This window comes from Poeciliopsis prolifica, unplaced genomic scaffold, assembly GCF_027474105.1.
Source record: "Poeciliopsis prolifica strain line A6 unplaced genomic scaffold, Auburn_PproV2 SCAFFOLD063, whole genome shotgun sequence".
NCBI lineage: Eukaryota > Metazoa > Chordata > Actinopteri > Cyprinodontiformes > Poeciliidae > Poeciliopsis > Poeciliopsis prolifica.
Window position 1 is genome coordinate 808,571 of NW_026562438.1, and position 23,418 is coordinate 831,988.

General features: G+C 45.3%; 1 protein-coding gene across 1 annotated transcript; it reads right to left on the bottom strand.

Moving 5' to 3' along the window:
• Positions 1-817: 817 nt before the first annotated feature.
• Positions 818-22,684, bottom strand: LOC129380029 (thrombospondin-3a-like). Its single transcript, XM_055060995.1, is given in 25 exon segments — positions 818-1,227; positions 1,303-1,442; positions 3,476-3,648; positions 4,229-4,425; positions 4,508-4,556; positions 5,515-5,693; positions 5,774-5,788; positions 5,791-5,954; positions 6,054-6,106; positions 6,186-6,304; positions 7,723-7,882; positions 7,954-8,061; positions 9,314-9,424; positions 9,962-10,114; positions 10,309-10,383; positions 11,572-11,709; positions 11,783-11,877; positions 11,880-11,927; positions 12,012-12,060; positions 13,057-13,139; positions 13,230-13,256; positions 13,341-13,443; positions 18,185-18,438; positions 19,163-19,369; positions 22,269-22,684. Coding segments are annotated over 25 exon segments (2,844 nt in total). The 5' UTR covers positions 22,351-22,684; the 3' UTR covers positions 818-1,165.
• Positions 22,685-23,418: the final 734 nt, after the last annotated feature.

Here is a 23,418-nt window from a genome sequence, read left to right on the forward strand (position 1 = left end):
ACAGTCTCTACCGAGTTCTAGACCCATCAAAACAAAGTCTCTCCTTTTCTTGTTTTGATGATAAAACTTTTTAAAGGGGCAGCGTTACGTGAAATCGTCGTTTTTGATTTTTCCACCATCATAAACAAACCTGCAGTGTTGCCTTGATTCGTTCATGTATCCTCTAATCTCCCTGACAACCATTCGGGGGTGCTTAAACACTTGTTGGGACATAGTCCCGCCTTTGAGACGCAGGTCCTCCCCCACTCAGCTCCTTCAGACTAGCCAGCAGCAATTAGCAAACCTGATGCCACTGCTGAGCTCGTTATTACTCTGGTAAAAACTTTAGAAGGTTAATAGAGGAGTCATGTTGTGATGACTTCCTGGATGCAGAGCTTCAGAAAGAGCAGGAGCTTCTTAAAGAGACAGACTCAATTTCAGTTACTTGATTCTGCTATAAAATTTTGCTTTGTGCCTGGAATGAAAAAAATGTCATCTTTAAAACAAGAAACTTTCTTTGCTTTCACAAGTTTTATTTAGATAAAATAAGCTTTCTTCGTTTTCTGTTTTAAGGAGACAAGTTTTATTTCTTGTCATAAGAAATTTTAGTTATAATGTCTTTTTTATATTAAATCTTCTCAGTGATGAGCTGAAAACTCCAGTCACGTTTTTTATAGCTAACGACTCATTAGTGACACCTACAGGGCGTTCAGGAAATAGTTATTGTTAGGTTTCAATACGTCTCTGGCGACGTTTTGACTTATTTACCTGCGTATGAAAGCCGGTCGCAGAGAGGAGTCTGGAAAACGCTTTGATTCATGAGCTCAGACGCTGGAGACGCGTCGTCCACACGGTCATGTTTTATTTGGAGACGGTTAACAAAATGATGGTTGGATTTTCAGTGACAGAAGCAGAAACAAACTGGACCTCACAGACCTTTGAGTCTTTTTCTGTCATCAGGACAGAAGCAAACATGGTGGAACATCTCCTCTCCTGATGGTAGCAGATCGGGTTATTTCACGGAAACAGCCGAATCAAAGGGCGAAAACGTTGAAGCTTTACAGCAGAGCCGAGTTCAGACCATGGAGTGAGAAGGTGGAAACACTGGAGACTGGTTTCTGTTTCTCCAGCTGCCGGTCCGGCGCTCGGCTCCCACAGAGCCGCCGTGTCTGCGTCCGTCTGCCGCTCAGACATGGATGTGCATGAGAAACTGCTGACGATGCACTGCGAAGTCCTCAGGCACCGTGTCTGGAACAGCAGAAGAAGAGTTTGAAAGGAAAGTCTGCGAGCGGCTCAGAGCGTCGCAGGCGGAGCCATTTTTACCGTTGCATCTGTAGCGCAGGTTGGACCAGATGATGTTTTCCTGCGAGAAGCAGAAAACGCCGAGTCGGCCTCCTCTCATCGTCGTGTCGATGACGACGCCGGAGTCCGCCACCATGTCCGTCCCTTCGAAGAACCGCACCCTGAAAGCAAAACCAAACCGGATAATCAATCGATCGATCAATTAACCCAACATTCATCCAGTTCAACGAAACAATCAATTAACTAGTCAGTCAACCAACAGATCGATCAATCAATCAGCCAACTATCATCCTTCCTCACTGACTAACGAGCTAACTTCCTCTGTCCTAGTTAACTTCCTTCCTTCCTCGTTTCCTATCTAACTTCCTTCTTTTCTTGCTTCTTTCCAAGATCACAAAATTTTTTCTGTCTTCCAGGTTTTTCCACAGATTTTCCCTCCCTGGTCCGCAGTTCCTCTGACAGAGGAACTGCGGACCAGCGGGTCCAGGACCCGCTTTCCTGGTTCTGGACTTCCTGGTCCTGGACATGCTGGTTCAGAATCTGCTGGTTCTGGACCTGCTGGTCCTGGACCTGCTGGTTCTGGACCTGCTGGTTCTGGACCTGCTGGTCCTGGACCTGCAGGTTCTGGACCTGCTGGTCTCTACACCAGCGTTGAGGGAAGTTCGGTTCTTCCCTCCTAAACTGGTCCAGCGTTTCGCTCCGTCTCTGCATCTCATCTGCATATGAACGGCGGCCGAAGCGGATTCCTGCCAGGGCGCTGGTCGCCATGGAGACGGGTACAATGGGGGCCCAAAGGGGCCAAAGGGGCCAAAGGGGCCAAAGGGGCCAAAGGGGGTTCAGAGGGGAAAGAATGCAGCGACAAGAAAGAGACGAATAACGGACGAGTGCAGGAGACATCAGCAGGCTGAGAGGCCGACTGAGTAGTACTGTAGAGCACAGTACTACAGTACTACGGTACTACAGTACTATAGTACCACAGTACTACACACAGTACTACACACAGTACTACAGTACCACAGTACTATAGTACCACAGTACTATAGTACCACAGTACTATAGTACCACAGTACTATAGTACCACAGTTACACACAGTACTACACACAGTACTACACACAGTACTACAGTACCACAGTACTATAGTACCACAGTACTACACACAGTACTACACACAGTACTACACACAGTACTACAGTACCACAGTACTATAGTACCACAGTACTACACACAGTACTACACACAGTACTACAGTACCACAGTACTATAGTACCACAGTACTATAGTACCACAGTACTATAGTACCACAGTACTATAGTACCACAGTACTATAGTACCACAGTACTATAGTACCACAGTACTACACACAGTACTACACACAGTACTACACACAGTACTACAGTACCACAGTACTATAGTACCACAGTACTACACACAGTACTACACACAGTACTACACACAGTACTACAGTACCACAGTACTATAGTACCACAGTACTACACACAGTACTACACACAGTACTACACACAGTACTATAGTACCACAGTACTATAGTACCACAGTACTACACACAGTACTACACACAGTACTACATCGAGTCGTTTTATGAGAAAGGTTTGGATAGATCTTTCTAGATCTATGTGACTAGATCAGTTTGTTTTTTCTTCTATTCAAAGTCCTGCTGCTGATAATATTTTGATGCTGATGTCATATTTGGCTTCGTCACATGATTTTACTGTCATGTTATTACAACTTTATTCTGTCTGAACGCTACAGGGTCCTAGTGCCACCTTGTTTTATTTCTCAGAATTTGACTTGATTGCCAGATGATTTTGTTCCTTCTTTATTCTCGTAGTATTTTGACTCTACTCTCATATCATTATGACTAATTGTAATATGACTGTATGGTTTATTTTACGGTTTGTTCTTGTGTTATTTTGACTTTATTCTTGTAATATTGACTTTATGTTTGTACGTCTTTATTCTGTTGGTTTTGACATTTTTTCTTTAATAAATGAAAAAAACACCAAAAACCTGCTCTTTATATTTCTCTCAAGTTAAAAAGCAGAAACAAACACTTTTCACAGAACTCATTGTTTCAAATTTCTGCCCTGTTGGCGGATTTAATGGAACTACTTTGTCATAAAGAGACAGGATTGATGTTTAGGAATCGGCGTTGAGATGTGGAAACCGTCTGACCTGATGTATCCGACCTGCGGCCGGTGGCTCAGCTGCCAGCGGTACGACGTTTTGTCCCTCCAGCCGGCGTTTCGGGGATCCTTCCAGAGCAGCTTCACCTCGCCGTGCGTGTCTCCGGTGTGCCACAGGGCGTTCCTCAGGTACTCCCCGGGCCCGGTCTGAGACTTCACCGCCTGCAGGACCCAGGACTTCAGCTTCAGATATTTTTTTTAATTTTTCTCAATCTCAAAATGTTTTTTTCTAAAATAATTTTGAAAAATTTATTTCAAAATTATTCTTTTAATCTTAATTATTTGTCCATTTTTTAACTCTTACTTTATTTCAATTTCAAACATGTTTTTTCTTTCAGTTTCAAATATTTTTTTTTTTTTTTTTGTTTCGATTTATTTCAGTCTCAATTTTTTTCATTTCAAATAGTTTTCTCCAGTTTCAACATTTTTGTAGTTACAGTTATTTTTCAGTTTCAAAGTTTATTTCAGTTTTGTTTCAAGGTGAAACCTGGAAGAGGGGCGGGGCTTAGCGGGCTGAGTTCAGGACCAATCAGGGTTAATTGGTTATAATGTGCTGGTATGTGTTGATGACATTAATCATTTAACTTGTAGCATCAGATTGTTATCATAGTGACAAAAATCTGAACGCTTAAATAATATTTATTCTGAATGATGTAAAGATTTATCTCTGGTTAGTGCTGTTTTCAGTTTGCGGCCGCGGGCTGGAACCCCAGGCCGGAGCCGCCTGCGGTAAAAGCCGAACCTTGAGCTGCAGGGCGGGCTGGGCCGTGGCCCGGAAGGGGACGGACTGCCAGTACGCCTGCTCCGTCTGTTTCCACATCACCACGTAGAAGCTGGACGAGTCCTGGTACCCGAAGATGAAGCCGGCGTAGTCGTCGTCCGTCACCGTGTTGACGTGGAACGTTCCCTCGAAGTCCACGCCGTTAAACGCCGTGTAGCCTGCAGAAACATGGAGGTTTGACGGATCAGAACCATATCCGTCAGAATCTGTGGTTTTCAGTCGGATCAAAGGGAAACGTACCAACAGCTAAACCCGGATCGCTGTTCATCGTCTGAACGATCTCCATGCCCTGAGGACAACAGAACGGCAAATTAATCCATCCAAAGTGTTTTACTCTGCTTCATTTCATTCAAACGGTTTAATTCAGTTCAGAGGAAAACGCTCCAGAAAACAGGCCCAATAAGCAATACATCAATCTATTGATAAACTGATATGAGATCAATAATGTCCATTTGTCGTCTTTCTCTTTCTTTTTCTACCAAAAACCAGTCAGAAATCTAGGAATCTAGGAAGGAAGTAAGCTAGTCAGCTAGGAGACAAGGAATCAAGTTAGGGTCAAAGATCATCTCCACACCGTTTGAAGTCCATCGTTCTGCAGAGGAAATCATTCGGCCCAAAGTCATTTTGACACTGAAAGGTGAAGCTAGCTGTTAGTATGAAGCTAATGGGCCTGTTAGCATGAAGCTAACGGTCCTGTTAGCAGGAAGCTAATGGGATTGTTATCATGAAGCTAACGGGCCTCAAGTAGCAGGTTAAATGTGCGTTAGTACTGCATTAAATAAGGTTATGTAAGTAACAAAATTCTTAATAACTTCCTCAATTTTGCAAAACAAAGTATTTCTGTATCTTGAAATGGTTTGATTAGCTAATGCTCAAAAGTGGAGATGGAAACACGTTTGCCAGATAAACATCTTCCTCTCCGGACTGATCAGCTGCTTCCAAATCATTAGAATTGCTTTCTGTGAAAGAAAGATTAATGAAAGATCGCTAACGCGGCACACATGATGGAGAAGTAGAGTTTTTCCTGAGATCTGGATCATGCTAGTTTACATCCTTAACTTCCTGTTTATTGCAGCTATCTGTAGCGTCAACGTGTGTTAGATGTTGACCTAACACAGTTTGGTGTTTCCAGGAAATGGAAACACCTAATTCACATTTTGTTTTTGTAACGTTTTAAAAGTTTGCTCAAAATTTGCATGACAATGGGATGGAAGCAGCTAGCATAGCAGCGAGTTGCAGTCAGCCACCTGATTCAGAACCACCCAGTTGGGGTCGATCTGGGCCTCGCCTTCAGGGTCCAGGATCACCGTCTGATAGGCTCGGAAGTCCGTCAGCGTGACCTCGGCGCTCTCTGGACACACATCGATCAGATCCATCACGGCGTCGTTGTCAAAGTCGTTCTCGCAGACGTCTCCGACTCCATTAGCTGAAGACAGAAACAAGAGAGACGGGTCCAGACTGGAGATAAAGGTTTGGTCCAATCAGGATTCTGGTTCTGCTTGGCACCATCAGAGTCTTCTGGTTCGGGTTGACGATCAGTCTGCAGTTGTCGTAATCGTCGATGACGCCGTCGTTGTCGTCGTCGTGGTCGCAGTCGTCTCCGAGGCCGTCGTTGTCGGAGTCCAGCTGGGAGCTGTTGGGGATGTCAGGACAGTTGTCTCTGGAGTCCTGGTGACCGTCTCCATCCCTGCAGCAGCAGAAGAAGAACAGCAAGATGAGTATTTCAGCATGGCTGTCACGGTTTGAGCAACCGAAACTGATTGGACGACAGCTTTGTCAGACGTACGAGTCCAGGTTGGTGTCACAGACGTCTCCCACCAGGTCATTGTCCACATCCGTCTGCAAAACAAGACAAAGTAAAAACCCGACCAATCAGAGCTGGTGAAATGAGCCAGGTTGCTGTTGGAGGACACAGAACCTGCATGGGGTTGCTGAGTTCAGGGCAACTGTCGCAGGCGTCTCCGACTCCGTCTCTGTCTCTGTCCGTCTGCATCGGGTTGGGAACCTTTGGGCAGTTATCCAGAACGTTGGGAATACCTGAACACACAAACAGCTGATCCAACAACCAATAGGTGTTTCATATCTGGACTCAACATTTCAGGCGCATCATGAAGAGAAGATGGTTGCCAACATGAAGAAGATATCTGGAGACAGTTTGTTGATTGCTAGAGATTAATTGTGTCTCTGTGTTTGTGCAGAATGAGTGAATGTGAGCAACTTACATCAACCTAGAGCAGCAAAGAACAGATGAACTTGACTTCGGAAGGACGCAACAGACCCGACTCACAAACACACTTAGAAAAAATGTGTAAAAACCAGTTTTTAGTTTTGATTAAAAAAATAAAAAATTAAACAGACTCACTGAAGACACCAGAGCAGGTAGAGGCAGGTCAATAGCAAGGCAAAGGAGTTGCTGCCACGGGTCAAAGGGGCACAGGACGAGATTACCCTAATCCTGTCACACCACCATCCTTGTCCACGCTGGTCAAGCCCAGAACACGATAATCCAAGTGATCAAGTGACCACACCAAGACCACCCAGCAGGAGAGAATCCCCCAAAGCCCAAACACTGCAGGCTAACCACAGCTCCGCATGGGAGCTGTAAATCAGAAAGGCTGGAGGAAGGAGGCGACATCACCATCCCACCTGGTGTTTTCCCTTCTCATAGTCCAGTAAACTCATTTCTGTTGGAACCAAAACATCCACACTTGTTCCATCTTCAGCTGCTGTGGCTCTGAGTCAAACCAACCAAACCCTTTGAGCAGCCTGTTCCCCTCCTGGCCTGTGGGGGCGCTGCACCAAGAACCACTGAAGGATACGACATGAAAACCTCTGAAGACACTGAGAGCAACTTCCTCCTTCACCAAATGAAAAAAACAAAATGGAGGCATCAGATTTTAGCTGCTGGAGGATTTCTCTGTAACCCTGAGCCATTTCTCCTGTTAGCTAGGCCATTTCTCCTGTTAGCTAGGCTAACACATTAGCTTTGGTTGTATTTACCCAGAATGCCCTGGGCTGTAGGGATCGGTCTGGTCTGCTTTACGTTCACATAAACATTCAAATCGAACCAGCGTTCACTTCAACAGAACCCAGACCAAGACTTGTCGATGAACGAGAGTTCAGGTTTCTGGTCGATTAGCGTTCACAGTTCACCAAGCAAGCTGGACTTTCTAGGCAATACTAACTATAAACTGTTTGGAGGTAAGCCTGTTACAATGCGTACATCTAACGTGATCCAAATGGTCTCATTAGACCCGAGCAGCGAAAGCACCCGACGGCTGGTTTGTATGAAATCTGTTAGATTCTGATCCAACCAGAAAAAACTCAGATTGACCTCCTGATGCTGAATATTGGATCATTTCAGCATTTCAGGCTGCAAATCAGTGAACTGAAATCCTTCCATTTGGAAGAGGCCTGCTGTTCCCTGTGATCACCAGAGGGCAGATTGTCCTCACCATCTCCATCGATGTCCTGGTCGCAGGCGTCTCCCTGTCCGTTGTTGTCCGTGTCCTTCTGGTCGCTGTTGGGGACGGTGGGACAGTTATCACACGAGTCTCCGAACGAGTCGCTGTCCGAGTTCTGCTGGTCTTTGTTGGGGACCAAGCGGCAGTTGTCCTGAACCGCAAACAAGACGTTAGGTTGACCACCATGGTCGGAGCAGCGTCTACACCTGGTTGATGTCTAACCTCAACGTTCTTGATGCCGTCTCCGTCTGCATCCTCGTCACACTGGTCTCCGATGCCGTCGTTGTCCGCGTCCTCCTGGCCCGAGTTTGGCGTAAACACACAGTTGTCCTGATGGACGAGGTAGAAGTGTCACCAATTTGCAATCTGACCTGTTTCCAGCTCTGACCTGTTTCCAGGTGTGACCTGTTTCCAGGTGGGACCTGTTTCCAGGTGCGACCTGTTTCCAGGTGGGACCTGTTTCCAGGTGCGACCTGTTTCCAGGTGGGACCTGTTTCCAGGTGGGACCTGTTTCCAGGTGCGACCTGTTTCCAGGTGGGACCTGTTTCCAGGTGCGACCTGTTTCCAGGTGCGACCTGTTTCCAGGTGGGACCTGTTTCCAGGTGCGACCTGTTTCCAGGTGGGACCTGTTTCCAGGTGCGACCTGTTTCCAGGTGGGACCTGTTTCCAGGTGCGACCTGTTTCCAGGTGCGACTTGTTTCCAGGTGTGACCTGTTTCCAGGTGTGACCTGTTTCCAGCTCTGACCTGTTTCCAGGTGTGACCTGTTTCCAGGTGTGACCTGTTTCCAGGTGTGACCTGTTTCCAGGTGCGACCTGTTTCCAGGTGTGACCTGTTTCCAGCTCTGACCTGTTTCCAGGTGCGACTTGTTTCCAGCTCTGACCTGTTTCCAGGTGTGACCTGTTTCCAGGTGTGACCTGTTTCCAGGTGTGACCTGTTTCCAGTGTGACCTGTTTCCAGGTGCGACCTGTTTCCAGGTGTGACCTGTTTCCAGGTGTGACCTGTTTCCAGGTGCGACTTGTTTCCAGCTCTGACCTGTTTCCAGGTGTGACCTGTTTCCAGGTGCGACCTGTTTCCAGGTGTGACCTGTTTCCAGGTGTGACCTGTTTCCAGGTTTGACCTGTTTCCAGGTGTGACCTGTTTCCAGGTGCGACTTGTTTCCAGGTGTGACCTGTTTCCAGGTGTGACCTGTTTCCAGGTTTGACCTGTTTCCAGGTGTGACCTGTTTCCAGGTGCGACTTGTTTCCAGGTGTGACCTGTTTCCAGGTGCGACTTGTTTCCAGGTTTGACCTGTTTCCAGGTGTGACCTGTTTCCAGGTGTGACCTGTTTCCAGGTGCGACTTGTTTTCAGGTGTGACCTGTTTCCAGGTGCGACTTGTTTCCAGGTTTGACCTGTTTCCAGGTGTGACCTGTTTCCAGGTGTGACCTGTTTCCAGGTTTGACCTGTTTCCAGGTGTGACCTGTTTCCAGGTTTGACCTGTTTCCAGGTTTGACCTGTTTCCAGGTGTGACCTGTTTCCAGGTGCGACCTGTTTCCAGGTGTGACCTGTTTCCAGGTGCGACCTGTTTCCAGGTGTGACCTGACCTGTTTGCAGTGTTTGTCGTTGTCCATGCAGGGCAGAGAGCGGTCGGGATAGCCGTCGATATCTGTGTCCATTCCACAGGTGTGCCCGTTTCCGGCCCAGCCAACGTTACACTGGAAACACATTCAGGAAGCAGAACACATGAAAGGCTTCCAATTAGAATTATTAATTAAGACTAATTAATCATTTAAAAATAATTGATTAATCATTAACTAGAATAAAAGGCAATTTGCTGAAAGAACAAGACATTTGGAGCAGAAATTACATCAAAGCTGTATAAAAATATAAACATTTTGAATTTTAGATAGCAAAAACGCCTTTGTCTGTAATCCTGATCGGCCAAGAAGTGAAAGTTTTAGCTTCACCGGCTTCAGATTCTCTAATATCAGATTCCTCGCTACAAACGCCCAGCAAAATCCTGATGCATGCTGGGATTTATGGAGGCTAAAATTAAACATTAATTTAATATTTGAGCTAACAATAATCGTTAGCTCCAACTAACGATTATTGTAGTAATTAATTATTCTGATAATCAATTATTCTGATAATTAATTGATTGTTTGATTAATCAGTTAATAACTGGACGCAAAATGTTTCATTTCTTTCCTTCCTTCTGTACGTCTGCTGCTCTGCTGAGTTTTGCCCCTCACCCTGCAGGAAACCTCTCCGTTCCTCTCCATGGCACAGTGGGCGTTGGTGTCACAGGGGTTAAAGGTCAACGCAGCGCATGACTTCCTGGGGGAGCAGCCAGATGTTTGGTTGCCATAGAAACCGGGTTTACAGCCTCCGCACTTGTAGGAACCCTGAAAGAGACGGACAGCTCAATGTCCAGCAGGGGGCGCCGTCTCATTTCTGGACCTGAGGATTTTCCTCCAGAACGAACAAACAGAACCCTCTAAAGGTGAAAGATCTGCAGCAGAACCGTTGATGGGATCACTTTGGACGCCGGCAGTCCGTCTGGATCAGATCAATGACGCCAGAGCGTCGTCTCACTCACCACAGTGTTGATGCAGACCGAGTTCGATGCACAGGCGTCAGGGAGATCCACACACTCATCGATGTCCACACATTCCTGAAACACACACACAGGTCCGGCCGGGATTTTAAAGCTCAACTGACAGGAACATCTTGTGAAATTTCCCTGGAAAAGGTCTGAGATCCATCTGGTAAAAACTGATATTCTGCAAACAAAAGGAGGAAATTGAATCTCTTCTTGTAAGTGGAGGAGCAGCAGTGGTTGACGTCAGAGCTAAAACCTCCGCAGAACGCAGCAGATCGCTGCTCGTTTCCCGGCAGGTTAACGACTTCCTACCAGCGGTGAGATGATGTCGCCCCGACTGAACGCGGTTTTTCCACAGCTGGGAGCTTTCTGTGCTGCTTCAGAGGCTCTAATGGTTTCCAGCTGCACCCAGCAATGCACTCACACTCCAACTGGGATACCGGCAGCTGACTGCTGCTGCCGACCCGCTCACTCCAACATTTATTTACACCAGCAGTCAGACTGGATTTGCTAAGGACGCCTCTACAAACAGAATCATCGACTTTGGATCGGAGTTTGCAGTGACGTCATGATGACAGACTTTCCGTTTCTCACCAAAGCCGTTAATTATGGAGCTTTTTTAGTTCACAGATTTAACTTCAGAAAGACTCGTTTTCCTGCTGAGGGGAAGAACTGTCCCTCAAATTGGACGAGTTGTCAATTGTGTGTTTATGTGGGACGAAGGAGCCAAATGTGGCTGGTGACATGGGAGAAAAAAGCTATAAATGGATGAGCAACGTGAGACTTCATCTATTAAACTGACTGAAGATGAATGCATCAACTAAACTGAGAACAAAGCTGTCTCTTCTTCCTACTTCAAAACACAAAGTAGCGATAAACTAATTATTTTGTCCCTGGTTTTGTTTGCCGATTTGTTCTCTCCTACTGGTTGCCCCTTTTCTTGTTTTTAAACACAAAATGTTTGAAATAAACAAATCAAATAAAAAAAAACTTAAATCAAAAGTAAAAACTGGTCTCCAGACGTTTTGCTCAGTGTCTGTGAATTCAACATCAGTTCTGTCATTTTTGGTTAACTTAAAAATGAACAATTCTTTCAGAAAAGTAATGGTTAGCAACGCACTAATGTGAAAAACTGGGCCGATGTTGATATTTAATATTAATACTGCTGTTACGACAGAATTTCATCGTATTTTTTATTAGATTAATCGTAAAAATAATCAATAGAACACTTGATTACTAAACTAACAGCCCCTGTGAGACCTGTTTGTGTGTCTTAGCGTAGTCCAGTCCTGTTCCGGCCAGCGGCGCCCCCCACAGGCCTGGAGGACACGGCTTGCAGCTGAAGCCTCCCTCGGTGTTGACGCAGGCGTCAGGAGAAAAACACGGCTGCAGCTCGCACTGCGGACCACAAACAGGAAGCACTCAGCGTCTCACGCGCTCCGCCGGGCGTCTCCGGGCGTCCTGTCCTCACCTCATCAACGTCCCTGCAGTGCGTCCCGTTGCCGGTGGTTCCGGGTGGACACTGTCCACAGGTGTACCCGGGGAACTGCAGGCTGTCCATGCAGGGCCTCTGTAGCAGGGGTTGGGGGAGCAGCGAGACCGCGGTTCATGGAAACCTGCAGGCAGATGGAGGGACAGGTGGGGCGGCTTCAATCGGGTCCTCAGGTCATTCAGAGACGTCCACAGAGCTGCTGACTCACCACAAACCTGGCACTCCAGGATGGTGTTCCTGAGAGACATCTCCTTCACCTGAGGACAGACACGCTGTTGGCTCCAGAGACCATGATGCTGTCTCACCTGTCTCTGTCTCACCCGTCTCTCTGTCTCACCTGTCTGTCTGTCTCTCTGTCTCACCCGTCTCTCTGTCTCACCCGTCTCTCTGTCTCACACGTCTCTGTCTCACCCGTCTCTCTGTCTCACCTGTCTCACACGTCTCTGTCTCACCTGTCTCTCTGTCTCACCTGTCTGTCTCACCTGTCTCTCTGTCTCACCCGTCTCTCTATCTCACCTGTCTCACCCGTCTCTCTGTCTCACCCGTCTCTCTGTCTCACCCGTCTCTCTGTCTCACCTGTCTGTCTGTCTCTCTGTCTCACACGTCTCTGTCTCACCCGTCTCTCTGTCTCACCTGTCTCACACGTCTCTGTCTCACCTGTCTCTCTGTCTCACCCGTCTCTCTGTCTCACCTGTCTCTCTGTCTCACCCGTCTCTCTGTCTCACCTGTCTCACCCGTCTCTCTGTCTCACCCGTCTCTCTGTCTCACCTGTCTGTCTGTCTCTCTGTCTCACCCGTCTCTGTCTCACCCGTCTCTCTGTCTCACCTGTCTCACACGTCTCTGTCTCACCTGTCTCTCTGTCTCACCCGTCTCTCTTTCTCACCCGTCTCTCTGTCTCACCTGTCTCTCTGTCTCACCCGTCTCTCTGTCTCACCCGTCTCTCTGTCTCACCTGTCTCTCTGTCTCACCCGTCTCTCTTTCTCACCCGTCTCTCTGTCTCACCCGTCTCTCTGTCTCACCTGTCTCTCTGTCTCACCCGTCTCTCTGTCTCACCCGTCTCTCTGTCTCACCCGTCTCTCTGTCTCACCCGTCTCTCTGTCTCACCTGTCTGTCTGTCTCTCTGTCTCACCCGTCTCTGTCTCACCCGTCTCTCTGTCTCACCTGTCTCACACGTCTCTGTCTCACCTGTCTCTCTGTCTCACCTGTCTCTCTGTCTCACCCGTCTCTCTGTCTCACCTGTCTCTCTGTCTCACCTGCTCCCTGATGTCCTGCCGCAGCTCTCCCAGGATCTGATTGAAAATGATGAGCTGACCAATCAGAGCCTTGGTGTGTTCACCTGACAGATGATGTCACAAACATGATGTCCAATCAGAAATAGAGTAAAGATCACGACTGATCAGAACCGGTTAAGTGATCAGAACCTCACCCAGGATGGACTGGACCTCTCCATTCACTGAAGAAACAAAAGAACTCATCACCGATCCGGATCAGAACCACAGAGCAGCTGACCTTCAGGTTCGGATCCAGGTGAGCTCACCTGAGTTGAAGGCCGACGAGTCTCCTTGGAACGGGCAGTCGGTCAGCGCTCCAGCTTTAGCAACGCTGCCCCCTAGAGCCAGGCGGAGGGACTCCACTGCGCCCTGACAGAGAGAGGCCCGATGAGACAGACGCAGAGACGCGCCGGTCCTGCTGGACACATCAGCCAATAAAGAGGAAAATTCTCTCCAGAATTCCTGAAAGTTTTCCTGACCGACAGGAAACGTCTGATCTTGAGTCAGGATGAACCGAGGTGAAGGAGGAGTTCTGGTCCAAACCTTCACAGTAACCAAACTGAGGTTCCTCAGTAGATCGAGAGATCAGAGGAGACCTGAGGTCAGCTGAGGTACTTTATGGAGACGCGTCGCCGAGCCCTGCGGTTTCAGTCCCACTGGTAGGAAACCCCAAGGAAGATCCTCTGCAGCCTCTTCCCCACTAGAGCAACCGGTTCCTCCATTAGCGGATCCTTTAAGGTTCAGGGCTGGTACACGGCCAGGCACACGGCCAGGTACACGGCCAGGTACACGCCACGCAAAGATGGCTACTGACCCTTTGCAACTGCGAGAAGGCACCCAAGACGGATGCTTGAAGTGACCAACAGGACTACTGGACTCCAATCGTTCTTCCTCCTGACCTGGTTTGTGGATTTGATCAAATTGCTGACTTTGCCTGATTTCACACCAGGCGATTTCTACCTCCATGTCTGACTCGTACCATCTCCATAAAGCAATAGTTGATTGCATGTTACTATTTTCAGTTACTTATGAACATCAATCTTCTTACCTTATAAAAAATTTTTTTGGTGCAAATACACCGAGGTGCTGATGACAGACGGCTGCTGTCCATCACCAACTTCTGTCCTCTGCAGAAGGTTGGCTGCACATTTAGTCTGCACGTTTAGTCTGTATGTGTAGTCTGTATGTGTAGTCTGTATGTGTAGTCTGCACGTTTAGTCTGTATGTGTAGTCTGCACGTTTAGTCTGTATGTGTAGTCTGCACGTTTAGTCTGTATGTGTAGTCTGCACGTTTAGTCTGTATGTGTAGTCTGTATGTGTAGTCTGTATGTGTAGTCTGCACGTTTAGTCTGTATGTGTAGTCTGCACGTTTAGTCTGTATGTGTAGTCTGCACGTTTAGTCTGTATGTGTAGTCTGCACGTTTAGACTGTATGTGTAGTCTGTATGTGTAGTCTGCACGTTTAGTCTGTATGTTTAGTCTGCACGTTTAGTCTGCACGTTTAGTCTGCACCTTTAGTCTGTATGTGTAGTCTGCACGTTTAGTCTGTATGTGTAGTCTGCACATTTAGTCTGTATGCTTAGTCTGCACGTTTAGTCTGTATGTTTAGTCTTCACGTTTAGTCTGCAAGTTTAGTTTGCACGTTTAGTCTGTATGTGTAGTCTGCACGTTTAGTCTGCATGTTTAGTCTGTATGTGTAGTCTGCACGTTTAGTCTGCATGTTTAGTCTGTATGTGTAGTCTGCACGTTTAGTCTGCATGTTTAGTCTGTATGTGTAGTCTGCACGTTTAGTCTGTATGTTTAGTCTGCACGTTTAGTCTGTATGTGTAGTCTGCACGTTTAGTCCGTATGTTTAGTCTGCACGTTTAGTCTGTATTTGTAGTCTGTATGTGTAGTCTGCACGTTTAGTCTGCACGTTTAGTCTGTATGTGTAGTCTGCACGTTTAGTCTGTATGTTTAGTCTGCACGTTTAGTCTGCACCTTTAGTCTGTATGTGTAGTCCGCACGTTTAGTCTGTATTTGTAGTCTGTATGTGTAGTCTGCACGTTTAGTCTGTATGTGTAGTCTGCATGTTTAGTCTGCATGTTTAGTCTGCACGTTTAGTCTGCACCTTTAGTCTGTATGTGTAGTCCGCACGTTTAGTCTGCATGTTTAGTCTGCACGTTTAGTCTGCACCTTTAGTCTGTATGTGTAGTCTGCACGTTTAGTCTGCATGTTTTGTCTGTATGTGTAGTCTGCACGTTTAGTCTGCATGTTTAGTCTGCACGTTTAGTCTGCACGTTTAGTCTGTATGTGTAGTCTGCACGTTTAGTCTGCATGTTTTGTCTGTATGTGTAGTCTGCACGTTTAGTCCGTATGTTTAGTCTGTATGTGTAGTCTGTATGTGTAGTCTGCACGTTTAGTCTGCACGTTTAGTCTGTATGTGTAGTCTGCACGTTTAGTCTGCATGTTTAGTCTGTATGTGTAGTCTGCACGTTTAGTCTGTATGTGTAGTCTGCACGTTTAGTCTGTATGTGTAGTCTGCACGTTTAGTCTGCAACTTTAGTCTGCACGTTTAGTCTGTATGTGTAGTCTGTATGTGTAGTCTGCACATTTAGTCTGTATGCTTAGTCTGTATGTTTAGTCTGCACGTTTAGTCTGCACCTTTAGTCTGTATGTGTAGTCTGCACGTTTAGTCTGTATGTGTAGTCTGTACGTTTAGTCTGCAACTTTAGTCTGCACGTTTAGTCTGTATGTGTAGTCTGTATGTGTAGTCTGCACATTTAGTATGTATGCTTAGTCTGCACGTTTAGTCTGCATGTTTAGTTTGCACGTTTAGTCTGTATGTTTAGTCTGCACGTTTAGTCTGTATGTTTAGTCTGCACGTTTAGTCTGCACGTTTAGTCTGCACGTTTAGTCTGCATGTTTAGTTTGCACGTTTAGTCTGTATGTGTAGTCTGTATGTTTAGTCTGCATGTTTAGTCTGTATGTTTAGTCTGCACGTTTAGTCTGCATGTTTAGTCTGCATGTTTAGTCTGCACGTTTAGTCTGCATGTTTAGTCTGCACGTTTAGTCTGTATGTTTAGTCTGCACGTTTAGTCTGCACGTTTAGTCTGCATGTTTAGTCTGCATGTTTAGTCTGCACGTTTAGTCTGTATGTTTAGTCTGCACGTTTAGTCTGCACGTTTAGTCTGCACGTTTAGTCTGCATGTTTAGTCTGTATGTGTAGTCTGCACGTTTAGTCTGCACGTTTAGTCTGCATGTTTAGTCTGCACGTTTAGTCTGCACGTTTAGTCTGCACGTTTAGTCTGCACGTTTAGTCTGCACGTTTAGTCTGCACCTTTAGTCTGTATGTGTAGTCTGCACGTTTAGTCTGCATGTTTTGTCTGTATGTGTAGTCTGCACGTTTAGTCTGTATGTGTAGTCTGCACGTTTAGTCTGCAGGTTTAGTCTGTATGTGTAGTCTGCACGTTTAGTCTGCATGTTTTGTCTGTATGTGTAGTCTGCACGTTTAGTCCGTATGTTTAGTCTGTATGTGTAGTCTGTATGTGTAGTCTGCACGTTTAGTCTGCACGTTTAGTCTGTATGTGTAGTCTGCACATTTAGTCTGCATGTTTAGTCTGTATGTTTAGTCTGCACGTTTAGTCTGTATGTGTAGTCTGCACGTTTAGTCTGTATGTGTAGTCTGCACGTTTAGTCTGCAACTTTAGTCTGCACGTTTAGTCTGTATGTGTAGTCTGTATGTTAGTCTGCACATTTAGTCTGTATGCTTAGTCTGTATGTTTAGTCTGCACGTTTAGTCTGCACCTTTAGTCTGTATGTGTAGTCTGCACGTTTAGTCTGTATGTGTAGTCTGTACGTTTAGTCTGCAACTTTAGTCTGCACGTTTAGTCTGTATGTGTAGTCTGTATGTGTAGTCTGCACATTTAGTATGTATGCTTAGTCTGCACGTTTAGTCTGCATGTTTAGTTTGCACGTTTAGTCTGTATGTTTAGTCTGCACGTTTAGTCTGTATGTTTAGTCTGCACGTTTAGTCTGCACGTTTAGTCTGCACGTTTAGTCTGCATGTTTAGTTTGCACGTTTAGTCTGTATGTGTAGTCTGTATGTTTAGTCTGCATGTTTAGTCTGTATGTTTAGTCTGCACGTTTAGTCTGCATGTTTAGTCTGCATGTTTAGTCTGCACGTTTAGTCTGCATGTTTAGTCTGCACGTTTAGTCTGTATGTTTAGTCTGCACGTTTAGTCTGCACGTTTAGTCTGCATGTTTAGTCTGCATGTTTAGTCTGCACGTTTAGTCTGTATGTTTAGTCTGCACGTTTAGTCTGCACGTTTAGTCTGTATGTTTAGTCTGCACGTTTAGTCTGCACGTTTAGTCTGCATCTGTGTGCAGCCAAGATCAGCTAAATAAGATATTAGGGGATTGATTGCGTGTTTCTGGAACAGTTTTACTGAAGTTAACGCGTACGCAGGTTGTTTTGTTGTCTAGCTTATGAAGTGATTTGATTTTCAGCAAACTGCTCTGTCATGGTCCAGCGAACAAATAGACTGAAAGGTTTCAGAGAAAATGGCCCCTCAAGGTTGCTCACACAAAATGACATCATGGGTGTGTCAACCACAGCTCCCGCTCGCAGATGGTCCGGCCACGTTCCACAGGAAGACACTGCCAGTGGACAGAGGCCCAACTTGGAACAGACCCAGACATTGACCGTCTGGACCCGAGAGTGAGAAGATGGAGACCTGGCCCAACGGGACCAACTCAGGAGCCCAGTCCTCCAGACACTCTGTCCTGTAATCTCTGTGTGCCTCTCTGCTCCAACGCGCCCGAATCCCCTCGCTAGCCGTCATCCAGCTCTGGTGACCAGAGATTCACTTGATCCAGTGCAGAGGAGGGACACATCTAAAAGCTGAAGGACTGGAGACGCCTGGACTAAACTGTCTTTCCCTTCTGGCCTGCAAACACCATGAGATCCTCCAGGAGAAATCAGAAGTGACATTTGAGTAGAGGAATGTTAAATCTCCTCCACAGCTTTGTCCTTCAAACTAAAATCATGTAAAAGTCAAGTAAAACAATCAGTTATTCAGATTTCATTAGTTCATTCATTCCATAGTCTTCGCTGTTCTGATCCCTCTAACCTGAAGTCGGGCGTACGATTTCTGTCCATGTCGGATCTCCACCATGTCCGCCTCTCTGGGCAGAGGAACCAATGGGGGAACGCCCTGACTGGAATCGACCAATCGGCAGTCGGCATACAGCTCCACCTGCATGTTGCTGCGCTGGAGGCCGCCCAGTCTCAGGATGATGGAGTGAGTCCGTCCGTCGGCCAGGACGGAGTTCTGCAGGTTCACGGTGTGGACCTTCCCATCGGCTTTGAAGTACCGGACCAGAACTGAGGAGGAGGACAAGGAGGAAAAGTTTAGGTTGAAAATGATCTTTTTCTTTTATCTGCGGTTCATGTGGGAGAGAAGTGGGACAGGAGAACAGAATTCATGGAAATGTTGAGGATAAACAGTGAGCCTGGGTAGTATGCTAGCTGCTACAGCGCTAGCACCTCCTGCCAAAACAGGAACTTTTAGAAAAGACAAGATGAGGAGGAGAGTCGGTTGGAAAACGATAACCTGACAGGTGTTTACGGCTAACATCGAGAGCTAAACAATCCCTCTACTTTCTCAATCGGTTTGTTACAAAACTTAAAGATGCTTTAAATATTCATTCATTAACTTTCAATTTCCTTATAATTTACATTAGCTCCGGCTAATGCTGTTAGCTCAAGACAGTTGTGTCAAATCTGGCAAATGTTTTTAGCTCCTGCTAGTAGAGTTAGCTAGAGCTAGTTAATAGTGCTTGCTCCAGCTCATGGCATTAGCCTCTACCAATAGTTTACCTGCTTATGTCATTAGCTCTGGCTAATGTCATTAGCTCTGGCTAATGTCATTAGCTCTGGCTAACGTCATTAGCTCTGGCTAACGTCATTAGCTCTGGCTAATGTCATTAGCAGTAGACTATAAGCCAGTCTTGCTCATAACAGCCCATGAAACCGTTTTTATTTGCCTCAAAGTGTCGTTGCGTGACAAGCGGCTCTTCTGGTACCGAGTCGTTGAACTTCCACCAACCTTTGTGGATCTTCCCCATGATGGCGACTTCCAGATACTTCCTGTTGTCCTGCTTGCTGTAGAGCCCAAACAAAACCCCGCCCATCTTGACAGGCAGTCGGATCGTCGACACCACGTAGACGTCACTGAGCGCGCTCAGACCGCCGGACAGCTTCTCCACCGCCGCCACGTTCTGCTTGGAGTCCTGGAGGCTCAGGACGTCGATGACTGCAGGGGGAGGAGACGCAGAGATGAAAATACATTCTACATGATGATGTCACTGCTTCTGCTGCACTTCAACTTCACATCTGCAGCTGGCAGACTGTGGAAAATCCTTGTCAGTGATCAGGGAGAGCCGTTCTGAAACCCAGCCGAACATCTGGATCTGAACCCACAGCTGCTGGTTTGACAGACTTCCCAGACCGCCCAGTTTCTGTAACATAATCCCAGTTTGACAGACTGAGATTTGGTTCTCCGAGTTTCTGAGGCCAGTTCTGAAATCCTGGACCTGATTATCAGACTTCTGCTGCCTGACAGTTTTCATATCTGTGGAAACAGAAAACCGCTGAGTCAGCGAAATTCCGGAGCCTTCAGTCACTTTAAATAAAGTTTAGGTGTTGCTCTGAGCTGTAGCTTTTCACAATAAAACACCTGATCCTCTTTAAAGGAGTTCAGACAGAAATAAGATTGAAAAGATGAAAAATGTCTGAATTATTCGCAGCCTGGACAGAGACCAAAATGTCTCAGGTTTTGTGCCGATTAAAGAATTATGGGTTTCTAATGTTACAATCAAGACTCAATAATTTGATTTATTTTGCATCTTTAGGAAACAAAAAGGGAGATTAATCTTTCAAAGTCATATTTTCACCATGTTATTCATTCATTTATAAATGTCATCGTTTCAAACTAAATATATTGTTAGCTGGACATTAAGCTACAAATTAAAAGAAAACAAAACTTTTACTTTGATGGTCCACTTCCTGATATTGGCAAGTGAATTTGAATATTCCCCAATATCAGAATATCAATTTTTGGGCTAAATATTATCTAATATTTAGATAACAAATATTATGAATATTTATTACATAGATAATAAAAGCAAATTTTAACTTTAGGCTAAATATTTTGCTTTCTAACTAAACATTTAGCTTTCTCAAGCTAGCTAAATATTAAGCTTGAAGGTAAGTATTTAGCTTACAACAAAATATTTAACTTGTTAATTAAATATTTAATTAGTTTAGAGCTAACTAGCTTAAAGCTAAATGTCTAGCTTGCTATTAGTTAGCTAGCAAGCTAAATACTATGCTGAATATTTAGTTTTTTATTTACAAATGAATGAATGACACTGGAAATATGGGTTTGAAAAATGAACCTGTTTTTTCTCCTATGCCTGGATAAATAATCCAAATTATTTGTATCCAACATGGCCGACTGACTGACGACTGCTGGAAAGCTTTTCCCTCTGATGGAAACTCCTTCTGATTGTTCAGGGCTTCTGGGAAATAAATGCTGGAAGTGAACCGATCCCTGAGTGGGGTTCCTTTCTCTTCCTGTCCAATAAAACCGCCGTGGAAAAATGTTTGGATCAAAACGTCCCAACAATCCAAGACGGTGATGATCTGCTGGTTTCCTGGACGCTGGGCTGGAGCGGGTCGGTGTCAGTCAGGATGTGGGCCTGAAGGTCACACCAAGGTCAGAGGAAACTACGGGACAAGAACCGTTCAGGAAACTTCGGCAAAATGAACAGAAACAGAAACATTTCACCAGCGGAAAGAAAAAGTCCAAAACATCCCAAAATGTCTCCAGAACGTCTGCAGCTGCTGGTTCAGACATGACATCAGGAAGGAGCTGCAGAAATTACATGTTTGGAAAAGTCAGAAGTTTTCCAAAAAATTATCAAAGGACTGGTGTTTGTCAGAAAACATGAAGAAGGAAATGTTCTTTGGAGGAATCCAACATCAGCGTAGCTATAGACTAATCAGCTTTCTCAGAGCATTAAACACAATGTTTATTTTCCAGAAAATGTTTCTTTTCTCCTTGCTTCTCTCTCGCTCATTTCGCACAAATACGAACAAAACGACGAAGTACGAGTTGAGTGTCGCTTCACACACTGCCGACACTGCAGTCACTGCAGCAACTCTCAGGAAACCTCTGACTGAAGACTGTTAGCATGTCGCTAACAGCTCAAACTCCAGGCAGATCTTCCCCAGCAACATTTCCTGGATGACGTCATCAGCTGCTCTGCTAATCCACCTTGTTTTGATGCTCTATGGAGCTAAATTGGGGCCATGAAGTTTGTTCAAAAGAAAAACAGTTTAAAACTGAAAAAATAAAGATTTAAAATGTATTTTTTCACACTGCAAAAATAAAACTAAAAAAGTTCTGAATCTGAAAAAAGGATGTGAAACTGGAAAGAACATGTTCAAAACTCCTCTTCAGATTCAGGTTTTTTTTCAATCCCAGATTATTTTTTTTAAATTTCAGAATAATTTTTGAGTTTCAGATATTTTTTTCAGTTTAATTCTGTATTCCCTTTGAACAAACATCATGGCCCTGATTTAGCTCCTTATGCTCTTTAAATCTCATGGTGCGTTCGAGTTTAAGCTAGCTCTGACTCAGTCAGGCAAACCTTCCAGCTGCTGTTTAAGTGCTTCAGTTTAATTTTCCATGATTGCATCACATGAGCTCATTTCCATGCTGTAAAAAATTAATGCGTCTTTTCCTCACTGAGATGCTCAAAGTTTAGATTTGTTTCAGCCCAGATTTCATTAAACCATCAGTTCCTCGTGTTTTCAGAAATACCTCACCAGATTTTTTATATATGAAACTGAAAAAATTATTCTAAAAAGTTTTTAAACTACAGGGGGAAAAAAAACTAAACTGAACAACTATTTTGAAATTTAAAAACATTTTTAAATTATTTGAAACTGAAATAAAAGATTGGGAAGTGAATAAAATGATTTTTTTTAAAACAAACTTTGTGGCACCAATTTAGCTCCACAGCCAAACCCATCAGAGACGATCATTACTGAGTCAATATGTTAATTAACACTAATTAGCCGTTAATTAACCGGACCAAAACCTCAGAGAAATGAACCTTGAAGCCCGTCCGGCTCGGTTCTGTTACCTTGGACGTCGGTTCCGTCCGGGACCCCGGCCGACAGCTGAGCGAACAGAACCGCCAGCAGAACCGGGAAACTCCAACCCATTACTGGACCGGTTCCGTTGAGAGGCTCCAGCAGCAGAGCAGAAAGATGATGGAAAACAATAAACCGAGCTGTGGGTTCGGAACTGAGGACGAACCGAACCCTGAGGACGAACCGAACCCTGAGGACGAACCGAACCCTGAGGCAGCAGCGGGGGGGTTCGGGTGAAGTTTCGGTCCGGGGGAAGGAGCGGCGGTTCGGGGGGAACAGGTTGGGTCCAAACCGAGAGAAGAAGAGCAACAAGCAGACCGAACCGAGCCGAGCCGAGCCGAAGCACCGGAGGAGAAACTGACGGTTCAGCCTCACGAGCTCACAGCTGGAAACTGCAGCTGGCGCGCGCGCACCGCGCAGGCGCGCGCCCGCAGAGAGAGACGTTCACGAGCGAGAGACCGGATTCAGCTCCGAACCGGACCGTACGGGTCCATCTCACCTCGTTTCTGATCCAAACGGAACCCGAAACTAAAAGGAAAAAAAGTTTAGGAATCAAATTAAACAGCAGAAACGGATTTATTATGGATTTATTATCACCGTAACGCAGATTAAAGATTCGATTAATCAGCTTGATTTCAATCTGTTATCAATTAATCGCAACTGAATCCCAAATAATGAACAATTTAAGCAACATTTTGATTTTTAAAACCCATTTTCCTGCCAAATTATTAAATAAATTGACACAAACAACAATATTCATCTTTTTAATTTTCAACCATCAGATTGGAGCAAAGTTCAGCTTTTCAGTGTTTCAGGAACTGCTGACATTAGCATAGCGTTAGCATGCTAATGTCAACGTTAGCAGCACTAGCATGCTAAAATGTTAGCAGTTAACATTGAGATGTCCATTGTTGTTTATTCACAGCGAAGAAAGGACAGAAAAATGTAATATTTATAAAATTGGTAAATTTTCACATCAGCGCATCGCGACTGGACATTTTAGAAAAACTAAAAATCACAGGACATGCAGGTCATCTGTTCCAGCTTTGAGATTGATTTGGGGAATAAAAATTATTTTAAAAATCAGAATATATAAATGAAACTTCAGCATCTCACTATGAAACAAATAAAGAAAAATTA